Below are 24,111 nucleotides of genomic sequence, written 5' to 3'. Positions count from 1 at the left end.
AGAGATGAGTAATGCTCTCCTCTGTTTATGGGGTGCTCCTGGTCTTATGGCAGGTAATCCACTAACAGGGCCCGGAAGACAAGATGTGTTACAGCTCGTAAGTAACGGAGAGGTCCAAGTGCTTTAGGAGCTCAGGGGCTAACGGGGTCATATGTGGCTTCATGGGAAGAGGCAGCAGTGGAGACAACAACAGGACGGATTAGGGGGCCAGACCTACAAAGGAAAGCACCGGGCATATCTGTTCAGCAAGCAGGCTGCTGTGGCTAATTCCCAGAGTTCTTAGAATAGAGTGGTGAGAAAGATTGACAAGCCAGTTAGGACCAGACCGTGCCCAGCTGGAGTGCTGACTTCAGTAACCGGTGGGGAGCTTAGGCAGGCTCACGTCCTTGTGAGGATCCCGCAGGGATTAGAGTGAGCGCATGCTGAGCCGCTCTAATCGCTGGTTCTGTTCTCAGGGTCAGGGGGCCTGGAGGCTCAGCAATGGCAGAACTCACTTCTCCTGAGAGCCCCAGTTTCCCCCTTCCTCTCACTGGGTCTCTGGTCCTCATGTGGAGCCAGAACCATTTCCTTGAAGCCAGGAGCTGTGGCAAGGGGATAGAAAGAACTCGACTGTAGGTGTTCATAGACTCTCCTCAAATGGGATTATGAGGGGAGCGTGCATAGCCTGGCAACTCGCTTGAGACAGGCTGAAGTAGCAAGGAGGCAGCTGTGCAGCACCTGGACAACCCACATCCCCTCCTGGGCCTCAGTTTCCTCATCTGTAAAATGAGGGGGTTAGACTGAATGAAATCCCTGAAATCCATCGATCCTGGGTGCCCAGGCCCACCTGTACATGCCATTACAATGGGGGAGGGAGGGCAGTGTGTTCAGAGGGTCAGATTCCACTATCTTGTTTCTCCTCTTTTTGCAAAATGCAGAACTGCCTGATTAAGAGTGAGGAGAACGGTTACTCTGCTGTGGTGGCTGACTTTGGCCTGGCCGAGAAGATTCCTGATTGCAGGTAGGTGACCCCTCTGAAGAGAAAGGCCTCGGCATTCCTATGACCTCCGAGCGACTGCCCAGCTTCTGTGCTTCCTGCCAGCCGTCTTTAGGTGTCTCTGCGGCTCTTTGGGTGACTCTCTCTCTCCCTTCCCGCAGTGCAGGAAGTGAGAAGCTGGCAGTGGTGGGCTCCCCCTTCTGGATGGCCCCGGAGGTTCTCAGAGATGAGCCCTACAATGAGAAGGTGAGTGTGAGGGTCCCCGTGTCAGGGGCTGGGGAGGCTAGTGTTGGTGCTGAGCTGATCTCAGGACCTTAGGGAAACAGACATTCCTTTCAGGAGCTGGTCCCTGGAGAGGCAGCAGGAGGCACAGACTGAGTGGTGGCCAACATGGGGGCTTGCCGGGGCTGTTTGGAAGGGCCCGGTCTGGCCTGTAGCTTGGGGTGGGGGGGGGGGTGTTGCTGCTTTGCTCTGCCCTTTTTTCCCTGGGTGTCCTCCCCAGGCTCATCACCTCCTAATGTGGCTTCTTGAATAAGGGTGGATATACTGTGCAGGATCTGGGAAAATGGTGAGCTGCAGGGTGGGGGACTTACCATTCCCATCATCCCCTCTACAGGCTGACGTGTTCTCCTATGGGATCATCCTCTGTGAGATCATTGCCCGAATCCAGGCTGATCCAGACTATCTGCCCCGGACAGAGGTGAGCAAGCCCCCGGCCGGGGTGGGTTGGGGGGGATGTGCTTTCTCCAGGGCCTGGGAGGGCCGAGTGTCATAGATCCCCATCAGCTTCCTCCGTGTTCGTTCACAGAACTTCGGCCTGGACTATGACGCCTTCCAGCACATGGTGGGAGACTGTCCCCCAGACTTCCTGCAGCTCGCCTTCAACTGCTGCAATGTGAGTTCCTTCTCTGCTCTTCCATGGCCGCAACCAGCGCTCAGACCCCCTGGGTGGGGCACCTGTCCTTGAGCACCAGTCTTCTCACCAACAATCCTCCTTTCAATCCAGTCCCTCACCAGGAAGCCCATGTCACTTGTGGACAGCTCTGATGGCTAACGACTGTGTGTAGTCTGCCTCTGTGTACCTCCAAGGGCGTCCAGGGAATCCACGGCTACTCTTGGGAGGTCCAAGAGGGACCAGGTTGTCAGTCAGTGAACAAGCCTTTATTAATCATTTGCTGTATGTGTAGTGTTCACAGGCACTGTGCAAAGTGTTCTGGGTACAAAGAAAGGCAAAAACATGGTCCCCGCTGTAACAGATGGATGAGGAAGACAACATGCTAAATAAATATGTAATTTACGGTATTAGGTGAATTACAGTGGCTCCTTATCACCTCCGGGACCAAACACAAAATCCTTTGTTTGGTGTTCAAAGCCTGACATAACTCGGCCCCTTCATACATTTCCAGTCGTCTTGTTCTATGTTACCCATCTATACACTCTTCCATCGGTGACACCAGCTTCCGGGCTAGTCCATGAACGCCACACTCCATCTCTTGGCTCTGGGCATTTTCTCAGGCTGTCCCTTGGGCCTGGAACACTCTCCCTCCTCATCTCCACCTCCTGCCTTCCCTGGCTCCCTTCAGACCCCAACCAAAATCCCACCTTCTACAGGAAGCCTTCCCCAGCCCTCTTAATGCCAGCGCCCACCCTCTGGTGGTTATTTCCAGTTCACCCTGGATGGCGCTTGACTCTACATACTTGTTCACAGGCTGTCTTCCCCACCTGCACCCCCCCCCCCCCAACCTGGGAGCTCCTAAGAGCAGGGACGGTGCCTGGCACATAGCATGTACTTCCTCAGTGTTTGTTGACTGACTGTGCATGGCCCTGGGTTGTTGGTTAGGTGAAGGCATCAGTGCCACACTCATCAAACAGCAGATGAGCCCATGCTGGAGCGGGGGGTAGTGGACACACCAGATGACAGAGCTTGAAGCTAAAAGAAGACAATAGGTCAAATTCTGGGGGATAAATGGCCTACACTTGGGTTCCAAAGTCACCTTCATAGGTATAGGATAGTGGGAGTCCTGACTGGACAGACAGCAGCTTGTCTGGAAGAGACTGGCGGTCCTAGTGGACCAGAATCTCACTCACACACTAGTGTGTTAAGGCAGACAAAACCTGGCGCGCTGTGGGGCTGCATTCAGGACTAAAGAGGTGAGGCCCCGTCAGGCCTCCTCTGGAGCACAGTGGTCTGAGAAGGGCTTTGAATGGGCTGGAGGGTGTCCAGAGAAGGGCAGGCAGGAGGAGGAAGGACCTGGGGTTCATGCCATGGGAGGCTCAAGGGAGGGACCCGGGGGATGCTTAACCTGGAAAGAACGTTCAGGGAGGACCCAGGGGATGCCTGGCTCCAAGTATTTGAGAGGCTGTCATGGAGGAGGGTCAGCCTTGCTCTGCTTGGCCCAGAGGACAGGGCCAGGAGCAAAGGGAGAAGGCCACAGAGAGGCCGACTGAGCTTGGTGGTCTAGAAGAGTTTTCCAGTGATAAGAGCCATCCCTGAGAGGTATGGGCTGCCTTGAGAGGTAGTGATCTCCCTGTCCTTGGAGGTCTGCAAGTAGAGGCCCCTTGTTTCTGGAATGGGGGGGGCAGTCTTATTCCTACTGAGCTCCCTTCCTATGATAAGATTTTGTGATGGGGGAAACTGAGGCTCAGAATGAGAAAGTGACTTCTGTTGTCTTCTGTGAGGCCCACCTCACAGCAAGCAGTAATGTCTTCTATATACAGTGATTTCTCCATTGTTTCCCTCCATGAGATCGTAAGTGCCTTGAAGGCAAGGATTCTTTGCCTTTCTTTGCAGCCCTAGAGCTTAGCCCCTGCCTGGCCCTGATGAAGGCTTCATGAGAGAGGTGATACCTCCAGAAATGGAAGGGGATGTATGTTTGAGGTTGGGGTGGGAATGGCTGAACGGAGACCGTCTTGGCCCTGAAATTCTGTCATTCTTAGTTTTCCGCTGAGGACAGAACCCTTCCCCCAGCTCCAGAGGAGGGATGGCTGCGGGTCAGTGGGGTTCATTTGTCCCACCCCCTCCCACTTCCTGCTGCTGTGTTCACAGATGGACCCAAAGCTCCGGCCCCCCTTTGCTGAAATTGTAAAGACCCTGGAAGAGACTCTGAGTTGCTTACAGGAGGAAGGACTGGAGAAAGACAGCAAGCCTGTGTCCATTGCCAAGGGTGAGAGCCAGCAGGAACCCCGAGGAGGAGCGGGCCCTGGGGCAGGGAGGGAGCTGGCAGATGGGAGATGTGGGGGAGAGGGCAGCTGGGGAACAGGCGGCCAAGTGAGGCTGACGGCCTCCATCCTTCCAGGCCTCCTGGAGAAGGGCCCCGGGGTGAAGCGGCCGAGCTCCCTGGACGACAAGATTCCGCCCAAGTCTCCTCGCCCACGACGCACCGTCTGGTTGTCCCGAAGTCAGTCAGACATCTTCAGCCATAAAGCCCCACGTGCAGTGAGCGTGCTCGACCCCTCCTATGTGCCCCACCGTGGTGAAGGGACCCACATCCCCAAGATCAATCCTTTCAGTGCCCGCCAGGACCTCAAGGGGGGCAGAATCAAATTTTTTGACATGCCCAGCAAGTCAGTCATTTCTCTGGTGTTTGACCTGGACGCACCAGGGCCCGGGGGCTCTGGTGGGGGTATCGGCCGGCTTCCTGCAGAATGGCAGGAGCCTGTGGCTGCGCCTCTCCGCCGCTGGCGCTCTCTGCCCAGCTGCCCTGAGTTCCTGCAGCAGGCGGCTGGCCCCTTTGGGGGACGAGAGGAGACCCCTTTTGAGGGCCCCCTGCGGCTACTCAGCAGCCTTAAGTATGGGGTCACAGAGATCCCACCGTTCCGGGGCCCAGCCTCCTCACATGCTTCGGAACAAGAAGCCATGGACTGTTATTGTACTGTAAGCTCCCAGGAGGAGAATGGCTTTGGGCCCCTTGCCCCAGAGGCTATGGAAGTGGAGGATTCCCAGGTGCCCCAGAACTTGCTGCCCAGCCCGGCTGGGGCTGCAGCAGGCAGCAGGGGCAGTCAAGGGCAGATAGAATGTGATGGGTGAGCCTGGCCAGGGCTTGGCCCCCTTTCCAGACCAGGGGGCCAGAGACTCTGGTTCAGGGCAACCTCTTACAAAACCTGAGCCTGGGCTCCGTGGTCTTGGGCCTTCTGTCCACCTCAGCCCTAGCTGAGGCCTGCTGCATCCTGCCCCTCCTCAGGGAATGGAGAAGAGCAGGTATATGGGGAGAGACAGAGTGGGCACAGGCAGCTAGCCTGCCTCGAGTGGGGCCCAGGAGAGCCAGACACTTATCACTGGTCCAGAGCTCAGCCTCAGTTAAACCAAAATCTAGGCTGGGAGCTACCGAGGCCCTCCAAACCTTGAACCAGCATTCTCTACCGCCTCACCAATCCCATCTTCTGGTTGTTCTGGGGACCAGATGGGCCATCCCTCCCAGCTGACGCCAAAGGAGCAGCCTTCCTCACTTCCCAGCACAGCTCAGTCAGTTGCGGACAGGGCAGGGGGTGGTCACGCTAGTCCCTTGGTCTCTTCTCCGGCCCCACTGCAAGTCTCCAGGGGCCATAAGCTCCTCTTTGGAGTCTGGAGCTAAGCTTTGATGCAGATATGGACAAACCAGCAGCAGCAGGAGGGGAGAGGGCCAAGTCTCCCACCCGAGGACGTGGACACTTCTTGCCAGTACATGACACTTGAATTTCAAATCTCGTTTGCACTTACTGCTCCAGTCCTACTGTCCCTAGGATGGATTCTATGCAAGGGGGGGTGGGGGGGAGGGCAGGCAGGACCTGGCAGGGCTGCCTAAACTTGGGTTTCATGAACTTAGAACATTTAGAACTGTCCAGATGACGTGTCTATTTTCCTATTTATGAAGGAGTCTTAAAACTTGGCCATCTGTAAATAGCTCACCTTGTGACCAGGAGCATGGGCTCTGGCCACTTCCTGGGCCCCCAGCCCCATGCGTTAACACTGCCCAAGCCGGCTTTGCAAACCACATTTCTAATGTGTATGTTTAGGGACGTGTCAAGCAAATGAGTTTGTTTTGAGGGGAGGGGTGGCCAGGAGGGAAGGGCTGTTCTGGTGGAGCCGCAAGCAGAACCAAAGATGAAGCCGGTTAAATTGTTTCATAATTTTTTTTTCTTTTTTCTTTTTTTTTGTAAAACTTTGCCAAGTTGCTTTCAGATTTAAAAATTAAAAGAGTTGCAGGTAACTGGTCAGACTTGGCTTTCTTGGGCCCCCAGGAAGGGGGTGCTGTCCACAGGAGTCCTGCTCTCCTCTCTCCAGTTGGCCAGAATGGGCCACAAGCCTCTGTCACCTCAGGCTTTAACTGTCCCGATCCAGGTGCTAACCACAACACTCTTCCACATGTATGTGGGGAGGGTGCGAGGGCCAGTCAGAGAAGAGAAGTCCAGGGGCCCAGCCTCCTGCCTGAAGGCCTGGGAGCTGGGCAGGAAGGAGATTGGCTTAGCTGCTGCCCCAGGCCAGCTTCATCTTCTCACTGTGGGCTTTGGAGGTCCTGGAGAAGTGGCTCTTGGCTATGGGCAGGGGCACAGACTTGCCACTCAGATACACCTTATTGTGGCACTCTGGCAACCAAGGCTCACTGCAGGGCTCCGCACCCCCACTCACCCCCACGTAGGCCATGACATAGCCTGTCATGAAGGCATCAAAGCCAGCACGGTGTAGCCCCCCTCCCACAGTGGCCCCTCGAGACCCAGAGCTCTGCCCGGCTCCTTGCCCAGGCTCTAAGTCCAGCTCTGGCTCGGGCTCCAAGTCCTCACTGGAGCACGGCTCTAGGCCAGACAAAGACATGTCCTCAGCCTCGCTCTCTAAAGGGTTGGCTCCATCCTCCACTTCAGCCCCCTGGCCTTCCCTGCAGGTCTGTTTTTGGGGGGTTGGCCCCTCCCCAGGCACGGGCCCAGGCTGGCCTGGCAGTCCCTTCCACCGCTTCCTCCGCCGGCCCCCTCGCCGCTTCCTTTTGTCCTCCATGGCCTCATCTGTGCTGATGATGAGGTCAACATCATGGGACTGAGGGCACTGTAGGCCCAGAGGACACCAGCCGTAGGCCTGAAAGAGAAGAGAGAAGGCAAGAACAAAGGAGATTCTCAGTTCCTCTGATTCCCCCTGCCCGCCCCAGGGAAGACACTCACAGAGAAGGTATCACAGATGTTAGAGGTGGAGAGGTTGGGACTCAGTTGGGTGTGGGCCTCGGACACGGGGCAGCAGCGGTAGTCAATGTGGGCGTCCATGCTGGATGGATAGCTGCAGAACTCCAAGACCAAGTGGGGGGCTCCGGCAGCTCGCTGCTTCCCATTCTCTCGTTCACTGCAATTAGCAAATGTGCTGTGTTTGTCGGGGCCTCCACACCCCTCCCCAGCCAGGCTCTCGAGCCCACTTCCCAGGCAGGGCTGGGCTCCCTTACCACTTCCTGTAGGCATACTCCAAGTAGGAGGCCACAAAGCGGGCGTGGAACTCCGCAGCATACTTGGTATCATAGATCCCAGCTGGGAACATCTCAAAGAGGTCAGCAGTGAAAGTGATCAGCTTGTCTGGCAGGTGAGCGTAAAAGCTCTGATAGAGGAAGGCCAGGTCGATCAGTCCATTGTGTAGCACCAACGGCCGGCGGGCGCGGATCAGCTCCAGGAACAGCATCCGGACTCCTTGGCTGCGGCTCTCATCCCCCTGGGAGCCGCGAGAGGCAGGAGTGGCTCCTCTGCCCTGACCTCCCCCAGGAACTCACGCCCCATTGTGGGGCCCCCAGCCCAGTCTGTCACCTGGGCCCTGGGCAGAGCCTCCTCTACTGGGCTCCAGGCACAAGGGGGCCGGGCAGAATGCCTACCTTGTCGTCGCCTTTGTGGTAAGGAATGCCTTGCGTGTACTGGCGGTTGAAGTCAAAGCCGTGCTGCACCAGGAACTGCACTGACTGCGGCTCGATGACATACTCTTGCATGCACAGCAGAGTGAGGTTAAACACTTGCACAAGGTAATTGTGCTCCCCCTGGGAGAGAGCCAGAGGGGGAGGCGGGGCCTTAGGCTTGCCACCCCTTTTCCCCCTCCCCGTCCCCGGCTGGTCCCATGCATCCCAAGGCTACCTTGTTCCTTTGGTTCTTAAAGCAAGCCAGGCCCAGGGAGAGGATAGAACGTGATCGGGCTGCTCGGGACACAGCTTTATATCGCTCTTCGATGCAACTGAGGACACAGAAGATGCTGGGTAAGAAAAGCCCGATCAAGGGGGGCAGCTAAGTGGTACAGTGGATAGAGCACCGGCCCTGGAGTCAGGAGGACCTGAGTTCAAATCTAGCCTCAGACACTTAACACTTAATAGCTGTGTGACCCTGGAGAAGTCACTTAACCCCAATTGCCTCACAAAAAAAGAAAAGAAAAGCCCAATCAGGACCCTACCGCCCACTGCCCAGGAAGGCTCCTCCCCAGGGCACACAGACCGACTCCTAGCAGGCTCCAAGGCTGAGCTCCAGTAGAAGAGGTCTGGGTCCTGCATGCACATAGGGAAGCACAGGGACTTAACTCACTGATTCAGCAAATTTCTCCTCTCCCCAAGACCGCTCAGCTCCTGCGGGAAGCAGAGGAGGCTACGAATGAGGGACACAGCCTGTCCTAGCCAGCCCAGCCCAGCCCAGGGCAGCTGCTAGAGCCACCCAGGACCACCCTGGGCCACCCTCCCCCAGCCCTCACCGTGTCCACAGCTACAAAGCTGGCTGTCTTGATTGCCAGTAGGATGGAAGGCCACATGTCCTTGAAGTTGTCTACCTGCACGTCTACCACAGGCACCCTAACATGTGATGTCTCTGGGAGCTCCATGCCCTCACCTGAAGGGAGAAAGGAGAATGATGGAGACAGGCCAGCTGCACTCCATGGGTCAGCCTCCTTCTTTCTGACAGGGAACTCCCCAAATGCCCTAACCAAGCCAGATGCTAGTGAAACCCGGAGTGGTCATGAAAACATGAGCTTGGGAAGTCTCCAAAGGAAAGCCCAATGGCTGCTTCACACTTTCATGATGCCTTGGACAAAGCAGACAGCATGCCTGTCAATGAGGGAATCAGGGTCCAAAAGGCCCTTCCCAGGCTAGAACACTGGGCCCAGCCTAGCAAGAGGCTATTCAAGGGGGCCAGGGTGTGAAGCCTCACCTCTACAAGGATAAAATAGGGAGGCCTGCCAGAGTACCTGGTATAAAAAGATCTGGGGGTGCTAGTGGCCTGCAAGTTCCCATGATCCTGGGCTGCCCTCAGTGGGGCAATGCTTCCAGGAATACACAGGACGGTCCAGCTGTCTCTGGCTTTGGTCAGATGCCCTCTGGAGTACCACAGGTTAGGAAGCACATTGATAACCTGGAAAGTGTACAGAGGAGGGCCACCAGGATGGGGAAGGGCAAGGGCCTGGGAGTCACACCATAACACAATAATAAAAGGTTACATTTAAATAGCACTTTAAGGTTTGCTAGACACTTTACAAGTATTATCTTGTTTTATCTTCACGACAACCTTGGGAGGCAGGTGCTGCAATCATCCCTGTTTTACAGATGAGAAAAATGAGGCAGAAAAGTTAAGTGACTTGTCCAGGGTCCCACAGTTAGGAAGTGCTTCAGCTTCCTGTTACAGAACCGGAAGCAGGAGGCCCAATGGAGCTGGCTCCTACCATGCACATGTAGCCATCACTTTCTTTCTCGGAACACGGTCTCTCTAGGGATTTGTGCCCCTGCTGTCTCCTGTGCTGTATCTTCCTCTACATCCTGCCCTCTAACACCAGCCATCCCCAAAAGCTCCGGCCAGGCCCTTGTCCCTCTACACCAGACATTCCTAACCTGCGGTGGAGAACTTGTTCTCAACCTCTGGACAACTGTGTTTCCATAGAAGCCCTTTAGCCATCCTATCTGATGCATTTAAGAACACTCCTGGGAGGGCGGCTCCCCAGGCTTCACCTGCCTGCCAGGTGTCCTGGCACCTTCTTCTGGTCATCTCACTTGGTGGGCTCACCAGCTTCCCTGGCTTCAATCGTCTCTATGCAGACAACGCCTACATCTCTCGATATCCAGCCCCAGCCTCTCCCCTGAGCTCTACAACTGCCCTAGAGAGGAAAGAGTCCCAGACCTAGGGTCAGAGGAGCTAGATTCGAATCCTGACTCTTGTGTGACCACTCCTTTGGGCCTCCAATCAGACACCTACAAACTTCTGTCTGCTGTTTCTAAGTCCTTCACAACCCAGGTCCAGCTGTCTTTCTGGCACATAGCAGGCACTTACTAAATGCACAAGGAGCCACCCTTGGGCTGCCTCGCCCCCTCTGACAATCCGACTCTTTTCCTGGCCTCCCTTGCTTTGCCCCAACCCTCCCCCTGCTAGGACCCAGCATCTCCCCCCACCCCCCACAGAGGAGCAGCTGGCACACAGTAGATGATTAGTAAGTGTTTAATAAGGGGCAGCTAGGTGGCATAGTGGATACAGCACCGACCCCGAAATCAGGAGGATCCGAGTTCAAATCCAGCCTCAGACCAAACACTTGACATTTATTAGCTGCGTGACCCGGGGCAAGTCACTTAACCCCAACTGCCTAAGCAAAAAAAAATTTAAAAAAAAATAAAGAAATAAGTGTTTAATGACTCAATCCTCCAACCTAACCCCCTCAGGAGAGTAAAGCCCAGGGAGGGGAAGGGCTCGTGCCTTCTCCCCAGCTCATGTAGGGGCCCAACGTGTGCCTCGGGCCCCTCCTCTGACTGGCCACGGGGCTCATCCAATTTATCCCCCTCATTTTACAGATTGGGAAACTGAGGCCCAGGAAAGGGGAATGACTAATCCAAGTCGAGTCCAACCCACACAAGTAGTGGGGCAGTCCCTGCTTGGAGAACTCCAGGGAGGAGGTGCCCCCCACCTGCCAAAGATACCCCCTCCACGCTGGGATGAGCTCCCTCCCCTCTCTGCGCCGCCTGCTTATCTGTCAAATGGGTAGGGGTGGTGTCAAAGGACCTTCCCGCTCAGACTACGAGAGGCCCCCATGCCTCGCTGTCCCCAGGGCCACAGCTCCCGACATGCTTAGAAGCGCCCCCAGATCAGCGACCCACAGCCAGAGGAAACTGCGGTGCACGCTGGGACTTGTAGTCACCACCACTCTCCGCCCCACCGCCGTCCGCCTCCCCGCCCGCATCTGCGTGCTCCAGACCGGCCGCGCCCCCTCCTGGCCCTTCCCCGTCCTGGTCTCTCCTCTTGCCCTCACCTATCTGGCTCTTTCGCCTGGTCCCTGACTGTGCTGGGGGACTCCGGGGCCTCGACTTCGGCCTCCTTTTCCGTCTCGGTCTCCGTCTCTGCGCCAGCCGCCACAACGCCTCAACAGCCTAGGGCGGGGCCTCCGTTTCCGCGTGGAGCTGCCGGCAGCTCTGCCTGAGCGCCCGACTCCGGCCTCTTAACGCTCCGTGCGCTGAACAGTGCTGCAGGCGCACAGGTGGGCAGGCTGGGACCTCGAGGTCCCGCAGCGGGCCTGGCGTGCGCTGGAAGCCCATTGGCTCCCGGGCCGAGACCCCGCCCTGAGCTACAATCGGGCTGTGATTGGCCAGAGCTCTCCGCCTCCTCGAGGCTTTCCGCGGGAACGCGAGAGGTAAAGGTAAAGGGAAGAGTCCAGGCGCCCATGTGCCCCCCACTGGGTGCCCCTCCCCCAACACTCCCCCCCCCGCCACCCCTTCCCCATTCCCCCCTAAGCTAGATGAACCCCACGCTGGGTTCACCCCCACACGTCGGGCTCCCCCATCAGCACCCCCCAAGCGCTGGCGCTCTCTCCTTCATTATCTCCCTAGGCTGGACCCCCCCCCATAACTCGCTAGTGCTCTCCTCCCCCAGTGTCCACATTCGCGCTCAAACCTTCCTGTCTATCGCGTCCCCAGCCCTGGGGAAGGCACCATCCCCCTCCCTTGTACAGAAAGGGAAACTGAGGAAGCCGAGATGGACCCTGCCCTCGACGTTCCTGGGGTCCTGCAGGTGTCCCTCCGGACGGGCCGAGCCACGTCCTGGGGTGGAGGGGGGGAGGGGGGGAGGGGAGAGAAGGGGCTCTGTGAAGCCTCCTGGGCACAGGCAGGGTCGGGGATGGCGATCGTGCATGGAGAGGGGAGCCCGAGGTGGAGACGGGAGAGGCCGCGCACAGAGATGAGAACTGAGCCCTCCAGCCTCGGGGGATGGGGCTCATGCCCCCTGCCCACGTGGAGTCGCTAGACCGAAGGACACCGGCGGTGGGGGCGGGGAGGCCTGCTCTGGTTTTTCTCACCTTTTGTGACCCTTGGCTGGTTCTTGCCCCCTCTGTGCAGTGAGGAATTGGTCTTCTGCTATCTCTCAGGTGAATTCAATCCAGGGGGCTTTTAGCAGAGGCCTCCAGATTGGTCTCTACTGGGGAGACAAAAGTGAACGATGCAGATTCTCTAAGGGGGAGATGAGAAGGAAGGGTGCACCAGGCATGAGGGGACAGCCTGGGCAAGGGCACAGAGGCTGGAGATGGCATGTCACATCCAGGGACCAGCTTGTCTGGCCTCAGGGGTACTACTAGGTCCTTGACCTATAGTTAACTGGTATTCTGTGGTGCTTTTGAGGCTACAAAGCACTTCACATACAATAGCCCTGGAGGAAGGGGAGGACTGCAGGCCTCATCTCCATTTTACAGATGAGGAGACTGAACTGACCAGTGGCGCCTGTCCCTTCTGCCCTAGGTCAGAGCTGCGTCCGTGTGCCCATCTAGGGAGGAAGAGGAGGTCTGTGGCCCGGAGCCTGAGGCAGGCCGGGTGTGAGCAGCAGAACAAGGCCCCTGCTGGGCGCCACCTAGCCTGGGGTCCACGAGGAGCCAGTCCGACCCCCTGGGGCTGAGCAGAGAGACCCCAGGACTGACCTCCGGATCCCCGGCTGGCCATGAGGAAGCCCCGAAAGGCAGGGGGAGGCAGCCAGAGGCATGGGGAGCAGCCCAGCCCAGACGCAGGTGGGGTGCTCTACCTGCTTCAGTTTGAGGGGACCCCCCTGCCACCCACAGACTTAGCAAGCTTCAGGAGGGACTCGGGAAGGCGAGAGGCTCAGGACCAGAAGGCCAGATGGGACAGCAGGGTCAGAAGACCCTCAATCCCCTGTCACCCACGTGACCTTTCCCTGAACACTGAGCCTTGAGGCACTTTGGAGGGTGGGCCCTGACCCACGGGGGTCTTCTTACAGAAGAGGAAACAGAGGCAGAGGTGATTCCCAGTTCACATGCTGGCTGGACCCCTGAGGCATCTCCTATCCATGCCCCATAGGCCCAGGGACCCCCAGCCAGGTGTCCCCATACCATCTGTTTGGTGATGCTGATGAGGTCACCAGGTTTCGGGCCAGTCTCCTAAGCTGGTATGATCAGGCCAAGCGGGACCTGCCCTGGAGGAGGAGGGTATGTGTGGGCAGGATGGAGGAGATGGGGCCAGAGGCGGGAGAGGGGGTCAACCTCCTGCTTGAGCTCCTGCCCCCTAACTGTCCACAGGCAGCGGGAGAGCTGGACCTGGACAGGAGGGCATACTCCGGTGAGAACCTGGGCTGGGACCTGACTGGATGCCGTGGGTGGCGGGTGGTCACACCACTTCTGCTCTAACTCTGCCCCCACCCCTGCCTGCAGTTTGGGTGTCTGAGATCATGCTCCAGCAGACCCAGGTCGCCACAGTTATTGGCTACTATACCAGATGGATGCAGGTGATGTCTGTGGCCAGAGCAGTGTCCCCCACCCCCACCCCCACGCAGCCAAGACAGCCTGTCCCTGAGTGTCTGCCCCGGCATCCCCAGCACAGGGCTGGAGGGAGAGACCATAAACCCACATTACCCCAAAGTAGAAGCCTCCCCTGTGCCTCAGTTTACCCCCATAGTGAGGGAGTGGGGAGGTGCTGCCCCCTCAGATGATCTCTTTTATCTCTCCTGGGGCCTGTAGAAATGGCCAACACTGCAGGACTTGGCGGGGGCATCCCTGGAGGTAAGAACAGTTTGGGGGTGGAGTTGGGCTGGGCCTTCAGGGGTCTTCCTGGTCCCCTGACATGTACATTTCTGTCTTGTCTGGCAGGAGGTGAACCAGCTGTGGGCCGGCCTGGGTTACTATTCACGGGGCCGGCGGCTGCAGGAAGGCGCTCGCAAGGTGAAGGCCTGGGCCCCCAGCGCAGCTCCTGGAGGGCCGGGGGAGGCAGAGCCCAGACCCCCAGGCTGGAAGAGCTTTGGGCGGACCCTGGCCTGGTCTGACTGGAGCCCTGCCCCACTCATCCTGCTGACCTAGCACCGCCAAGAGGCCACAAACTGGCGCTGTGGATAGAGCACTGGGCCTGTGGTCAGATGTGACCTCAGATCTCAGCCAGCTGTGTGAGCCTGGGCAGGTCACTTATTCTGTGCTTCATTTTCTTCATCTGTAAATTGAGGGTCATGATAGCACCTACCTCACAGGACTGGTGTGAGGATCAACTTAGATAACTCTTGTAAAGCACTTAGCGCAGCACCTGGCACACAGTAGGGCTGTGTAAATGCCTGTTTCCTCAAGCTCGTGCCCTTGGAAGTATTCCCTCCCTGCCTCAGTTTCCTTACATGTAAAGGTGGGGACAGGCCACGTCAGAGAGTGGGAAGGTTCCTATGGTAACCCTGTCAAGGGATGACTCTGGGTGTTCCCCCCAGGTGGTGGAGGAGCTGGGGGGCCACGTACCCCGCACAGCAAACATGCTGCAGAAGCTGCTGCCAGGGGTGGGCCGCTACACAGCTGGGGCCATCGCCTCCATCGCCTTTGGCCAGGTCAGGGAGCAGAGGATGGGGCGGGGCTACCTGAGAGGGGCTTGAATGCCAGGGCAAGGAGGGATGAGGCTGTTGAGTTGGCTGTTTCCATGCCAGGTGACCGGTGTGGTGGATGGGAACGTGACCCGTGTCCTGTGCCGCGTACGAGCCATTGGGGCAGACCCGAGAAGCCCCTCAGTCACTCAGCATCTCTGGTAGGCTGAGGGCTCAGCCTGTGCTTGGGGCTGGGGGCAGGTGCTGGGTAAATGGAAGTGGAGCCTGGCATTGCCCAGTCCAGGGCAGCCAGTGATGGGAGGCGGGAGGTGGCCTTTCTCTGGGGCAGCGTGGGCTCCAGGAGCTCTAACCCAAGGAGCTGTGTGGCAGGAGCCTGGCCCAGCAGCTGGTGGACCCAGCCCGGCCAGGGGACTTCAACCAGGCAGCCATGGAGCTGGGCGCTACAGTCTGCACCCCTCGAGGTCCGCTGTGCCCCAAGTGCCCCGTGCGGGGCTTCTGTCAGGCCCAGAAGAGGGTGAGCACCCCTGGGGTAGGGAGGCCTGGGGCGGGCAGGGAGCAGGGGGCCGCAGAGCCCTCTCCAAGTGCCGTATCCTCAATGGCAGGTGGAGAAGGTGCAGGCAGCGGTGTCTCGGAGGCTGCTGGGCAGCCCAGAGCAGGAGAAGACGCTTGAAGTGGAGGAGTGTGGTGAGAGGCCGGGCCTGGCCCAGTCACCTTTTCCCAGCCCCTGCCAGGCCCTCGAAGGTCTGGCCCATCGTAGGGCAGCCTTCGCAGTTTCCAGGCACTCGTGGGGTCTCCTCTCGTGTTTCACCCAATGTCTGGATGTGGGACTGGCCTCAGGAGGGAGGGAGCAGCCCTGGGCTGGGCTGGGCTGGGCTGGGCTGGGCTGGGCTGGGGAGCCGTCCCCCTGCTCCCAGACCTTGGCCCCAGCCCGTCTCTATGTCCAGCCCCCAGGAGGGCCGGCTCGTGTCCACTGTGCCTGCCCCCATCAGAGCCTTGGCGTCAAGACCTTGGTGTGGTCAACTTTCCCCGCCAGCCAGCCCGGAAAGCCCCCCGGGAGCAGCGGGTGGCTGTCTGTGTCCTTCAGCAGCCGGGCCCTGAGACCAGCCGCTTCCTGCTGGTGCAGAGGCCCAGTTCAGGTATGAAAGCTGGGCAAAGGCTCAGGGTCAGCGCACCAGGCACTGGTCTGGACTCTTGAGGCCTGGGTTCAAATCCTGTCACCAACCTGATGACCTTGGGTGAGTCCTTGCCTCTTGGGCCTCAGCTTCTTCCTCTGTAGGGGATGGATTAGATGACCCCTGAGATCACTTGGCGCTCTCTCTGCATTGGAGGTGGGGGAAGCAGCGGGGGTGGCCAGGAAGGATTGACGGCTGCTTGCCCTCCTTGCAGGCCTGTTGGCCAGCCTCTGGGAGTTCCCCTCTGTACCAGCAGAAGGCACTGAGTCCGTCCAGCGCCGGGCACTTGTGAAGGCACTGCAGACCTGGGTGCGCGGCCCCCTCCCCCTGAGGAGCCTGCGGTGCCTTGGCGAGGTGAGCAGAGATGCAGGAGGGGGCTCTGTGCAGCTGCTGTGCAGAAGCCCCTGCTCACCCCTGCTGTCCCCAGGTGGTCCATGTCTTCTCCCACATCCGGCAGACCTACGTGGTATACAGCCTGGCCCTGGAAGAGCAGCCCCAGGGCCTGCTCCCATCGGGTGCCCGCTGGGTGAGCCGGGCTGAGTTCCAGGCGGCCGCTGTGTCTACGGCCATGAAGAAGGTAGTGGGGGTCGGGGAGGACAGGTTGGGGAGCAGTGGAGCTGGGAGCTGAGGCCATTCACCCACCTCCTGCTTCTTGCCCGGGCAGGTTCTCCAGCTGTTTGAGGGCCAGCCTTCAGGGCATAGGAAGGTGAGTTCCTGGGCCCACACCGCATTGTAGGAGCCCAGGGAGGGCAGGAGGCTTGCCCAGGGGACACAGCTGGGGAGTGTCTGAGTCTGCCTCAAGCCCAGCCCCACTTCCTTACCCACTGAGCCCGAGCCTCACCAAAAACCTGGGAAGGAACCTGGGTGGATTACTGGCCTCATTTGACAGAGGAGGAAACTGAGGTTTGGGGACATCAAGACCCTTATCCAGAGTCCCTTTGTAAGTTGATGTCAGAACCTCAGTTCTCTGCCCCAGACCCAGTCCTGTTTTTACACTGTGCCAGCTACTCCTGGCACACTGGGAGAGCCTTGGCATGAGGGTTCCATGCTCCCAGTCTCCTCTGGCTGCCAGGGACCCCCATGTTCCGGGTTTCCCCCACAGGCCTCATCCAAAAGTCCCCAAGATCCTGCCACTTCAGGCCCTGGGCCTGGGCCTGGCCGCCAATGCCGACAATTGACCCTCGGTGCCTTTTTCAAGCCAACTTCTGCCCCCTGATTGGCCCCAGGGCCCTGAGGACGGGGCAGGTGCCCCTTCCCCTCCCTTCCCCTCAACCTGGCTGCAGGTCAGCAGTGAGACTCATATTATGTAAATAAAGGATTTGTTTTTAAAGACTGTCTCTCCAGCACCTTTTTGCCCTTTGAACCCTCTCCCTACTACTTTCTCTTTCCAAGAAGGTGAAGAGAAGGTGCCCAGGACACCTGAAGGAAGAGCCAGGGCTGCTCAGAATTGGGCTGTTGGGGGATAGAGGCCTGGCCACGCAGCTCCAAAGCTCCCTGTAATCAGGGCAGGGTTGGCCAGGCAGCTCACCTCCTTACAGGCACACTAGCCAGGCCTCTTTGCCAAGCCCCGCCAGGTGTCTGTGACTCAGCAACCTTACTTGGGAGCGAGGAAGTACAATCATGCATCCCAGGTACCAAGGTCCTTGCTCTGGGCTCCGGGCCTCAGGCACCCTGTCATCTCTGTGCCTGCTCTACAAACATGCCTGGGTCTCAGCCCTACTGAAGGTCCCTTCTTTTTCCATGGGAGCCAGTTAGGAGGAGGTAAGGAGACTCCTGGCCTGGGAGGTCTTCAGAGCAGCGGCTGGATGGCCACTTGGGGAGACGGCTGTAGAGGTGGTCTCTGTTCAGAGGGTGGGCTGGCACTCAGTAACTTTGGGCCTTCTCCAGTGTGCCTCAGGTGGTGGAATCGTAGGGGACGGTCACATCATGAGCACAGATGATGGCACATCTCTGCCCCCAGACTGCTCCTGTGCCCACAGACAGTACCAGGAGTGAGAGACACGTCCCACGGGCCTCCAAAGCAGGCCACCGTGCTCAGGATTGCTGCCCAGCAGCCCCAGCGACATGCATTGAAGGGTGAAAGGCTAGAGTTTTATGAAAGAATTGTAATCAGGCCAGTTATCGTAACGGAAAGTCAGGAATTTAAGTAGAAAAACCTCCTGGTTAATTCCAGGAATGTGCAGGCCTTGCCTTGGGGGGAAGGGAATCGATTTCACTGGGCACTTAACCCAGGATTTTGCAGCCCAAGGGTGCTCCCAGATGAAGATCTCACAGAGAAGCGGGCAGCAGGGCTCTTCCAGGATTTGGGTCTGAAAAAGGCTGCTCCAGCACTGTACCTTTGTTACCCAAAAGGGCAGGCTTGACACGGGCACTGGGATGCAGATCTGTTCACAGAAAAACGTGATTATTTAGTTGGAGTTGGGGCCTATGTTCACAGAAAAACGTGATTATTTAGTTGGAGTTGGGGCCTAATCATTTAAACAGGAGCTTGTCTTATAATAATAACTAACAAGTATTGGTCACCATGTACCTGGCACTGTGCTAAGAGCTTTGCCGTTATTCTCATTTAATCTTCACAACAACCCTGGGAGATAGATGCTATTAATATCCCCATTGTACAGATGTGGAAACTGAGGTTAAGGGACTTGCCCAGGGTCACACAACTAGATAGTATCTAAGTCTGGATTGGAACTCAGGTCTTCCTAACTCCAGGCTCAATGCTCGATCCACCTAGATAATTCCTTTGTTAGGGCTGATGAACATAATTTTTAAGCAGCCAACCACAATCAAAGTTCTCTGGTTAAAGAAACCAGTTTTAAAAGGGTAGGTTAGGGGGCAGCTAGGTGACGCAGTGGATAGAGCACCGGCCCTGGAGTCAGGAGGACCTGAGTTCAAATGCGGCCTCAGACACACAACACTTACTAGCTATATGACCTTGGACAAGTCACTTAACCCCATTGCCTGACCCCCCCAAAAAAAGGGCAGGTTAGGGTATGAATTTAAGCAGAAAAAAAAAGGCAATGTCATGAGAAATGTCTCTCCTTTTAGTAATAAAGAAGGCATTTGCTTTTGAAATCTCACTGAGTTTGCCATCAGAGGCAAGAGAGATGGGCTTTGTTCCTGGGGTATCCTGGGAGGAGGAGAGAGCAGGTCCCAGTCAGCCCCTTTGCTTCTGTTGCTTGGTGTGAAGGAAGCCTGACAAGCAGAGGTTTGGGATCCAAAGAATCCACTCAGGTTAGGGCCAGTCCTGGACTGGCCTCCCTGCCCAGCAGGGTAGCAGTGTGCACATCTGTGGATAGAAATCTGGCCTTTCCCCCCATCTTGAACTCTGCCATCCCCCGGAAGCTGAAGGCCTACGTCCTGAGCTTTTGCCAACCCTGAGATTCTGGGGTTCAGTGTCAAGGTTGCAAAGCCTTCTAGAATGACTCTAGGCATAGGCATCCTAAGAACTGCATCCTCTTAGGCCCTGAAAACAGTTTGAATATCATTGTAGCGCCTGATTGCTTAAAAAAATGTTATTGCTGTCTTGTTTATTTTCCAGCTGCAGGTGGAACCCTCCCGTGTGACAAAATGCAAGTGAGCAAAAATATCTGATACATAAACTTCATCCAACAGTGCATGCAGTATTACGCCCTACTGGCCCCCCACCTCTTTGCAGTGAGAAAGGAAGTCTATTTCCAAATCTCTTCTCTGGGACCTTCAACTACTCCTAGCATAGTGCCACTCCCCAGTGATTTTTCTTAGGGGCCACTAGGTGGTGCCATAGAGCACAGGGCCTCTACTGGGGAAGCCCTCAATTCAAATATGGCCCCAGACACTCACTAGCAGTAGAGGAAGAGGGGAAGATGGGAGGGAAGTAATGATAACCCCTCTTTCCCAGCGTGGTCATGACAGTCCAAAGAGATGTAAGAGCTTTGCAAGCCTGGATAAGCTCTGTTTGCTTTGTGTATAGGGTTCCCAAGCCCATTGCTCATCCCTTCTCGCTGCACATTCCTAGGCTAAGAGCTGGGCCTTTGCTCTCATTCCTACAGTAGGGAGCTTCCCAGGGAGAGAAGTCTCCCAGCCTATCCAGGTGGGCCCCTTCTCTGCTGGGGCAGGGAGAGGCTAAACCACTGGGTCAGGGTCTCACTGTCAGGATGTGAGCCCAGGGCTTCCTGGCTCCAGGGGTTGTGCTTCTGAAAGTACTTTGCAAACTTTGAAGCTCTAGAAAAATGGGAATGCTTGTCCCAGCAGGCCTGGCTCATTGGAATTTTTCTGGAGATTCATGATTGAGAACATGTTTCTACAGTCTACTAGTTTACAATTCTTGTGAAGTGAAATAGCATATCCTTTGTTGGGGCAGCTAGGTGGCTCTGGCCTGGGGTCAGGAAGATCTGAGATCAAATTTGGCCTTGGACATTTACTAGCTGTGTGACCCTGGGCAAGTCACTGAACCATTTCTCAGTTTCTTTATCTGTAAAATGAGCTGGCGAAGGAAATGGCAAACCACTCCGGTATTTCTGCCAAGAAAACCTCAAATGGGGTCATGAATTGGACTCTTGGAGTTATATGTACAGCCATTCTTATTTATTACAGGGAATTTATTATTTTAGAGATTATTAAATTATAATAAATTCATTTTTCATTAAAGCGAATCATTATAAGAGTATTCCTACTCTCAGCTGTCTTTGAACATCCATAGATCCGTTTTATGAATCTTGTGGGTGCCCCCTTTTTTTTTTTTAACTACCCCAGAGTGCTTCCATGACACTTTTGGTATATATTAGGACCTTTTCTGACTCTGCCTTCCTTGGGATTGGTGCATGTAGTGAGACTACTAGGTCATTAAGTACAACTTAGTCACTTTCCCTACATCCAGAAAGGTTGGTCCATTTCAAACAAAGCTCAGCCAAAAGTAATGCATCAGGGGTCTGACTTTCCATAGCCTTTCCAGCATGGACTGTTCCCAGTTCTCATCTTGGCCAATTTGCACAAAATTGAAACCTCAGCAGTGTTTTAATTAGCATTTGTCATACCACTACTGATTTGGGCCATGTTTTCATAGAGTCACTGATAGTTTAATAGTTTTGGTGTTTTCCTTTTAGGGATTCAGAACCCATCCTCATCATTTCCACTGTTCTTTTCTAATCCTGTCTTGATACTATTTATGCAAAAACATTTTAGGGTTATGTGGTCAAGCTGTGTATTTGTTTTACTCGTGTGCCTGAGCCTGGCCCCTTACTGGTCGTTAACTGTAGGTAGGGTCTGTGCCAGGAACTCCCCCTCCAATGGACTGTTCACCTCCTCGGTGTCCCTCAGCTCCAGGAACGGCTGGCACCCAGGGCAGATGACCCTGGTTGTAACCCACATTTCCCTAGGGCTACAGGTTTTGCCGGGTACTTTCCTCAAAATAACCTTTTGAGCCAGGTGATACAAAGATGACCTACACCTTACAGAGGAGGAAATGGAGGCTCAGGGTTGAGTCTTGCTTGTGATCAGGGCTCTGGCGGGATCTGAAATCCAGCTTCCTGGGTCCCAAGTCCAACAATCACCCCTGGGCCCTGCTGAGGTTTGTTTGGGGGAAGTGGAGAGCCCAGGGAAGGGCTGGCCCCCAGGCACACCTGCTCAGGGCAGCACATGGCCTGTCCCATTCTCCACTTTAAGCATCTCAGACCTGCCTTTGCCACAGCATCTTTAGCACTCTCCGCCACCTTCCAAGTTCAGCCTCAAGTGGCTGGTGGCATCCCAGCCCAGGTTCCTCCCAGTTCTGCTCCGGGGGAAGTGGAAGACAAACAAGCTAATTAATCACTTATACACCAAACCTACCAGTCCAGGTTCCCTCAGAGGCAACTCACTAGCAGCGCTTGAAAACGGCCCAGGACAACCTGGCCACGCCCAGGCTAGGGCGGGCCGAGATTCCTCGAACACCCAGTCTCCCAAGTCCCCTCTGCCCACACCGGAGGCCGCCCTCCCCTGCTTCCCTACCCCGCCCCCAATGGGGGTGTGGGTGGAGGAGGAGATAAAGCCAATCTGGCAGCAGAGCTTTTAAGGTCTTTATTAGCCAAGGACAGGGTATGGCGGCTGCGGCGAGACCCCCTTTCCCACCCCCAAGAATGTCTCACCCAGATCCCAGGGGCTCTCCCCCTCAGGTTCAGAGCGGCTCCTCCCTTCTGCCCCCCACCCTTATAACTTAGGGGCGGCTCTTGGGCAGGTGCCTGGCTCCTGGCAGCTTCCTAGGCACTAGCATCTGTGCCAATCTTACTACACCTGGTCAAGGTGAAGGCTCCTGTACAACCTCAGGCTAGGCACTTGCCAGGGACAGTGGGGCTAAGGTCAGGGGGTCACTGGATTTAAGGTGAAGGACCTGAGGGAGCTTTTATCCCAGAGGAGAAAACAAGGACCCATAGCTGGGAAGGATCAAGTCCAAGGTCACTGAGGAAGAAGCCCTGGGACCTCTTTCCAGTAGAAATTCAGATGTGAACCATCTCGATTCGTTAGGATGCCAGGAGGGTTTCAAGTTGGAAAGACAGACTCAGCTAGTGCCCTTGGATAGGGCAGACGGGGGCTGGGGGTGGGAGGAAGACAGGACTGAACCAGGTCCTTGACTCTCAGGCCCCTCCAAGTAGAGGTGGGTAAGGCTGTGTCCACACACCACTGAGAGGGGGCTGGGCTTCTGCACCAGGAGGGTTCCAATGTAGCCAAGGCTGGCACGGAAGATAAGACAGGGCAGCAGGATCCAGCTCCGTCGAGGAGGCTCTCTTCTTCAGCGGGGCTCCCCAGCCCGCTGGCAAGCGGCCATGTGCTCCTCCAGAGCCTCCCACAAGGCCTGGATGTTGCCTTGGCCAAAGCCCGTGGCTCCCTGCCTCTGGATCAGCTCCAAGAAGAAGGTCTCCTCGGAAAACAGGGGCTTGGTGAAAACTTGCAGCAGGTAATTGGTACCCTGGCCTTGCCTTCCATCCTTGTCCAGCAGGATGCCCAGCTCGGCCAGCCTCCCAACCTCTTGGCCCGCAGCCAAGATCTGGGCCACTTTGCCAGCCTGCTGGTAGTAGGTGGCAGGAGGGGCCACCAGGTTGCCGCTGGCCTGGGCCACCCGACGGGCTGTCGCCAGGATGTCCCCAGTGTAGAGGCCCACATGCTGCAGGCCCGGGCCCCCGTGCTGGGCCAGGAAGTGCTCTACCTGGTCCTGGGCAACCGGCAGGCCTGGCAACGATTCGCTCAGCACCAGCATAGGAGCCACACTGCCCGGGGGCGCCCGCAGGGCAGCCAGACGGAGGCCCCCGGCCGGGCCAGCCCGGATCTCCAAGCCCTGCTCAGGGTGGTCATCGGCCGGGCTCAGGGTGAAGCGTCGGTAGCCCAAGCACTCCTGGTACCAGCGCAGCCACGCGCCCGAGCTGCCCCGAGGGCAGGCCAGCGCTACGTGGTCCACGTGGCTGAACCAACTACCTTGGCTGTGGCCGTCGCCGTCGCCGTCCGGGCGGCCGCATTCTTGGAAGCCCGGCAGGAAGGGCCCCCGGTAAGCGCCCCGCTCCAGCAGGGTGTGGCTCAGGTTACCGACTGGGGAGCGCACCACGGCGTAGGTGACTGTGCCCTGGGCGTCGGCCACGGCCTGGGGCTGCACAGCCACTGGGCAGCCGAGCTCCCGCAGCGCCCCGACGGCGCCCCGCACGTCGGCCACCTCGAAGCACACGTTGGAGGCGGTGGGCACGGCGTGCGCGGGGTCCAAGTCGTAGAGGGGCCCCTCGCGGCTGCCCCCAGTGCCCGGCGCGCCCTCATTCACCAGGAACACGGCATCCCCGCTGCACAGGGCCAGCTGGCGCCAGCCGCCGGACTCCCGCACGGCCACGGGCCGGAAGCCGAAGCAACGCTGCAAGTCCCGGGCCAGGGGCTGGCCGCGGGGCACGTGCAAGGAGATGTGGCAGAGACGGCCCACTTGGACAGCCATGGCGGCAAACCAGCAGCCCGACAGGTAGTGAGCTCCCCGTCTCCCGAAGGCTCCAAGTAGACGGCTCTAGGTCTCACGATGCTAGAGCTGAGATTCTCGGTTTGGCCGGGGTCGTCCTCTAGAGTGCCTTTGAAACACTGGGAGGGGGCTGAAAGCAGCGCGTGAGCGGAGGTGGGGCCTAAGGAGTGGGGAGAGGGGCGGGCTGAGGGCTGCCCGGGGAGGAGGGGGAGTGAGGGCAGTGTAGGTGGCACAAGCGGAAAGAGGAGGGGGTAGTGTGTGTGTGTGTGTGTGTGTGTGTGTGTGTGTGTGTG

General features: G+C 57.3%; 4 protein-coding genes across 14 annotated transcripts in view; 2 read left to right on the top strand and 2 right to left on the bottom strand.

The window, feature by feature from the left end:
* TESK2 (testis associated actin remodelling kinase 2) overlaps positions 1-5,712 on the top strand; it is a 149,525-nt gene extending 143,813 nt beyond the window's left edge. Inside the window, exons 6-11 of the mRNA XM_027837977.1 lie at positions 918-1,000; positions 1,138-1,222; positions 1,593-1,676; positions 1,785-1,871; positions 4,023-4,140; positions 4,273-5,712. Coding sequence (XP_027693778.1) covers positions 918-1,000; positions 1,138-1,222; positions 1,593-1,676; positions 1,785-1,871; positions 4,023-4,140; positions 4,273-5,003 — 1,188 coding nt within the window. The 3' untranslated portion in view covers positions 5,004-5,712. The remainder of the gene's footprint in view (positions 1-917; positions 1,001-1,137; positions 1,223-1,592; positions 1,677-1,784; positions 1,872-4,022; positions 4,141-4,272) is intronic.
* Positions 5,713-6,095: 383 nt separating this feature from the next.
* Positions 6,096-11,288, bottom strand: TOE1 (target of EGR1, exonuclease). 7 transcript variants are annotated; one of them, XM_027837979.1, is made up of 9 exons: positions 11,175-11,288; positions 9,135-9,346; positions 8,646-8,779; positions 8,483-8,523; positions 8,045-8,141; positions 7,792-7,950; positions 7,375-7,634; positions 7,103-7,277; positions 6,096-7,019 (listed from the first exon to the last, which is right to left on the bottom strand). In XM_027837979.1, exons 2-9 carry the CDS (start codon positions 9,178-9,180, stop codon positions 6,417-6,419), a joined length of 1,515 nt encoding a protein of 504 aa, XP_027693780.1. In that variant the 5' UTR covers positions 9,181-9,346; positions 11,175-11,288; the 3' UTR covers positions 6,096-6,416. The 7 variants fall into 7 exon arrangements, with proteins under 7 accessions (XP_027693780.1, XP_027693781.1, XP_027693782.1 ...); XM_027837980.1 differs by having other exon boundaries at positions 9,135-9,298; XM_027837981.1 differs by lacking the exon at positions 9,135-9,346.
* Positions 11,289-11,477: 189 nt separating this feature from the next.
* Positions 11,478-17,209, top strand: MUTYH (mutY DNA glycosylase). Of its 5 annotated transcripts, none has more exons than XM_027838223.1 (16): positions 11,478-11,552; positions 12,649-12,911; positions 13,219-13,346; positions 13,437-13,476; positions 13,569-13,642; positions 13,875-13,916; positions 14,004-14,075; positions 14,600-14,713; positions 14,810-14,907; positions 15,077-15,221; positions 15,310-15,391; positions 15,652-15,843; positions 16,094-16,233; positions 16,307-16,456; positions 16,544-16,585; positions 16,982-17,209. In XM_027838223.1, the coding sequence occupies exons 2-16, from the start codon at positions 12,845-12,847 to the stop codon at positions 17,093-17,095; spliced, it is 1,500 nt and encodes a 499-aa protein (XP_027694024.1). In that variant the 5' UTR covers positions 11,478-11,552; positions 12,649-12,844; the 3' UTR covers positions 17,096-17,209. The 5 variants fall into 5 exon arrangements, with proteins under 5 accessions (XP_027694024.1, XP_027694022.1, XP_027694025.1 ...); XM_027838221.1 differs by having other exon boundaries at positions 11,511-11,558; XM_027838224.1 differs by lacking the exon at positions 13,219-13,346 and having other exon boundaries at positions 11,511-11,558.
* A 4,732-nt stretch (positions 17,210-21,941) lies between these two features.
* HPDL (4-hydroxyphenylpyruvate dioxygenase like) lies at positions 21,942-24,003 on the bottom strand. Its single transcript, XM_027838241.1, has one exon. The coding sequence runs from the start codon at positions 23,798-23,800 to the stop codon at positions 22,622-22,624; it is 1,179 nt and encodes a 392-aa protein (XP_027694042.1). The 5' UTR covers positions 23,801-24,003; the 3' UTR covers positions 21,942-22,621.
* Between the last annotated feature and the right edge of the window lie 108 nt (positions 24,004-24,111).

This window comes from Vombatus ursinus, unplaced genomic scaffold, assembly GCF_900497805.2.
Source record: "Vombatus ursinus unplaced genomic scaffold, bare-nosed wombat genome assembly UNPS02014825.1, whole genome shotgun sequence".
NCBI lineage: Eukaryota > Metazoa > Chordata > Mammalia > Diprotodontia > Vombatidae > Vombatus > Vombatus ursinus.
Note: the sequence above shows the minus strand (reverse complement) of the source record. Positions and strands in the feature narration are given on the sequence as shown.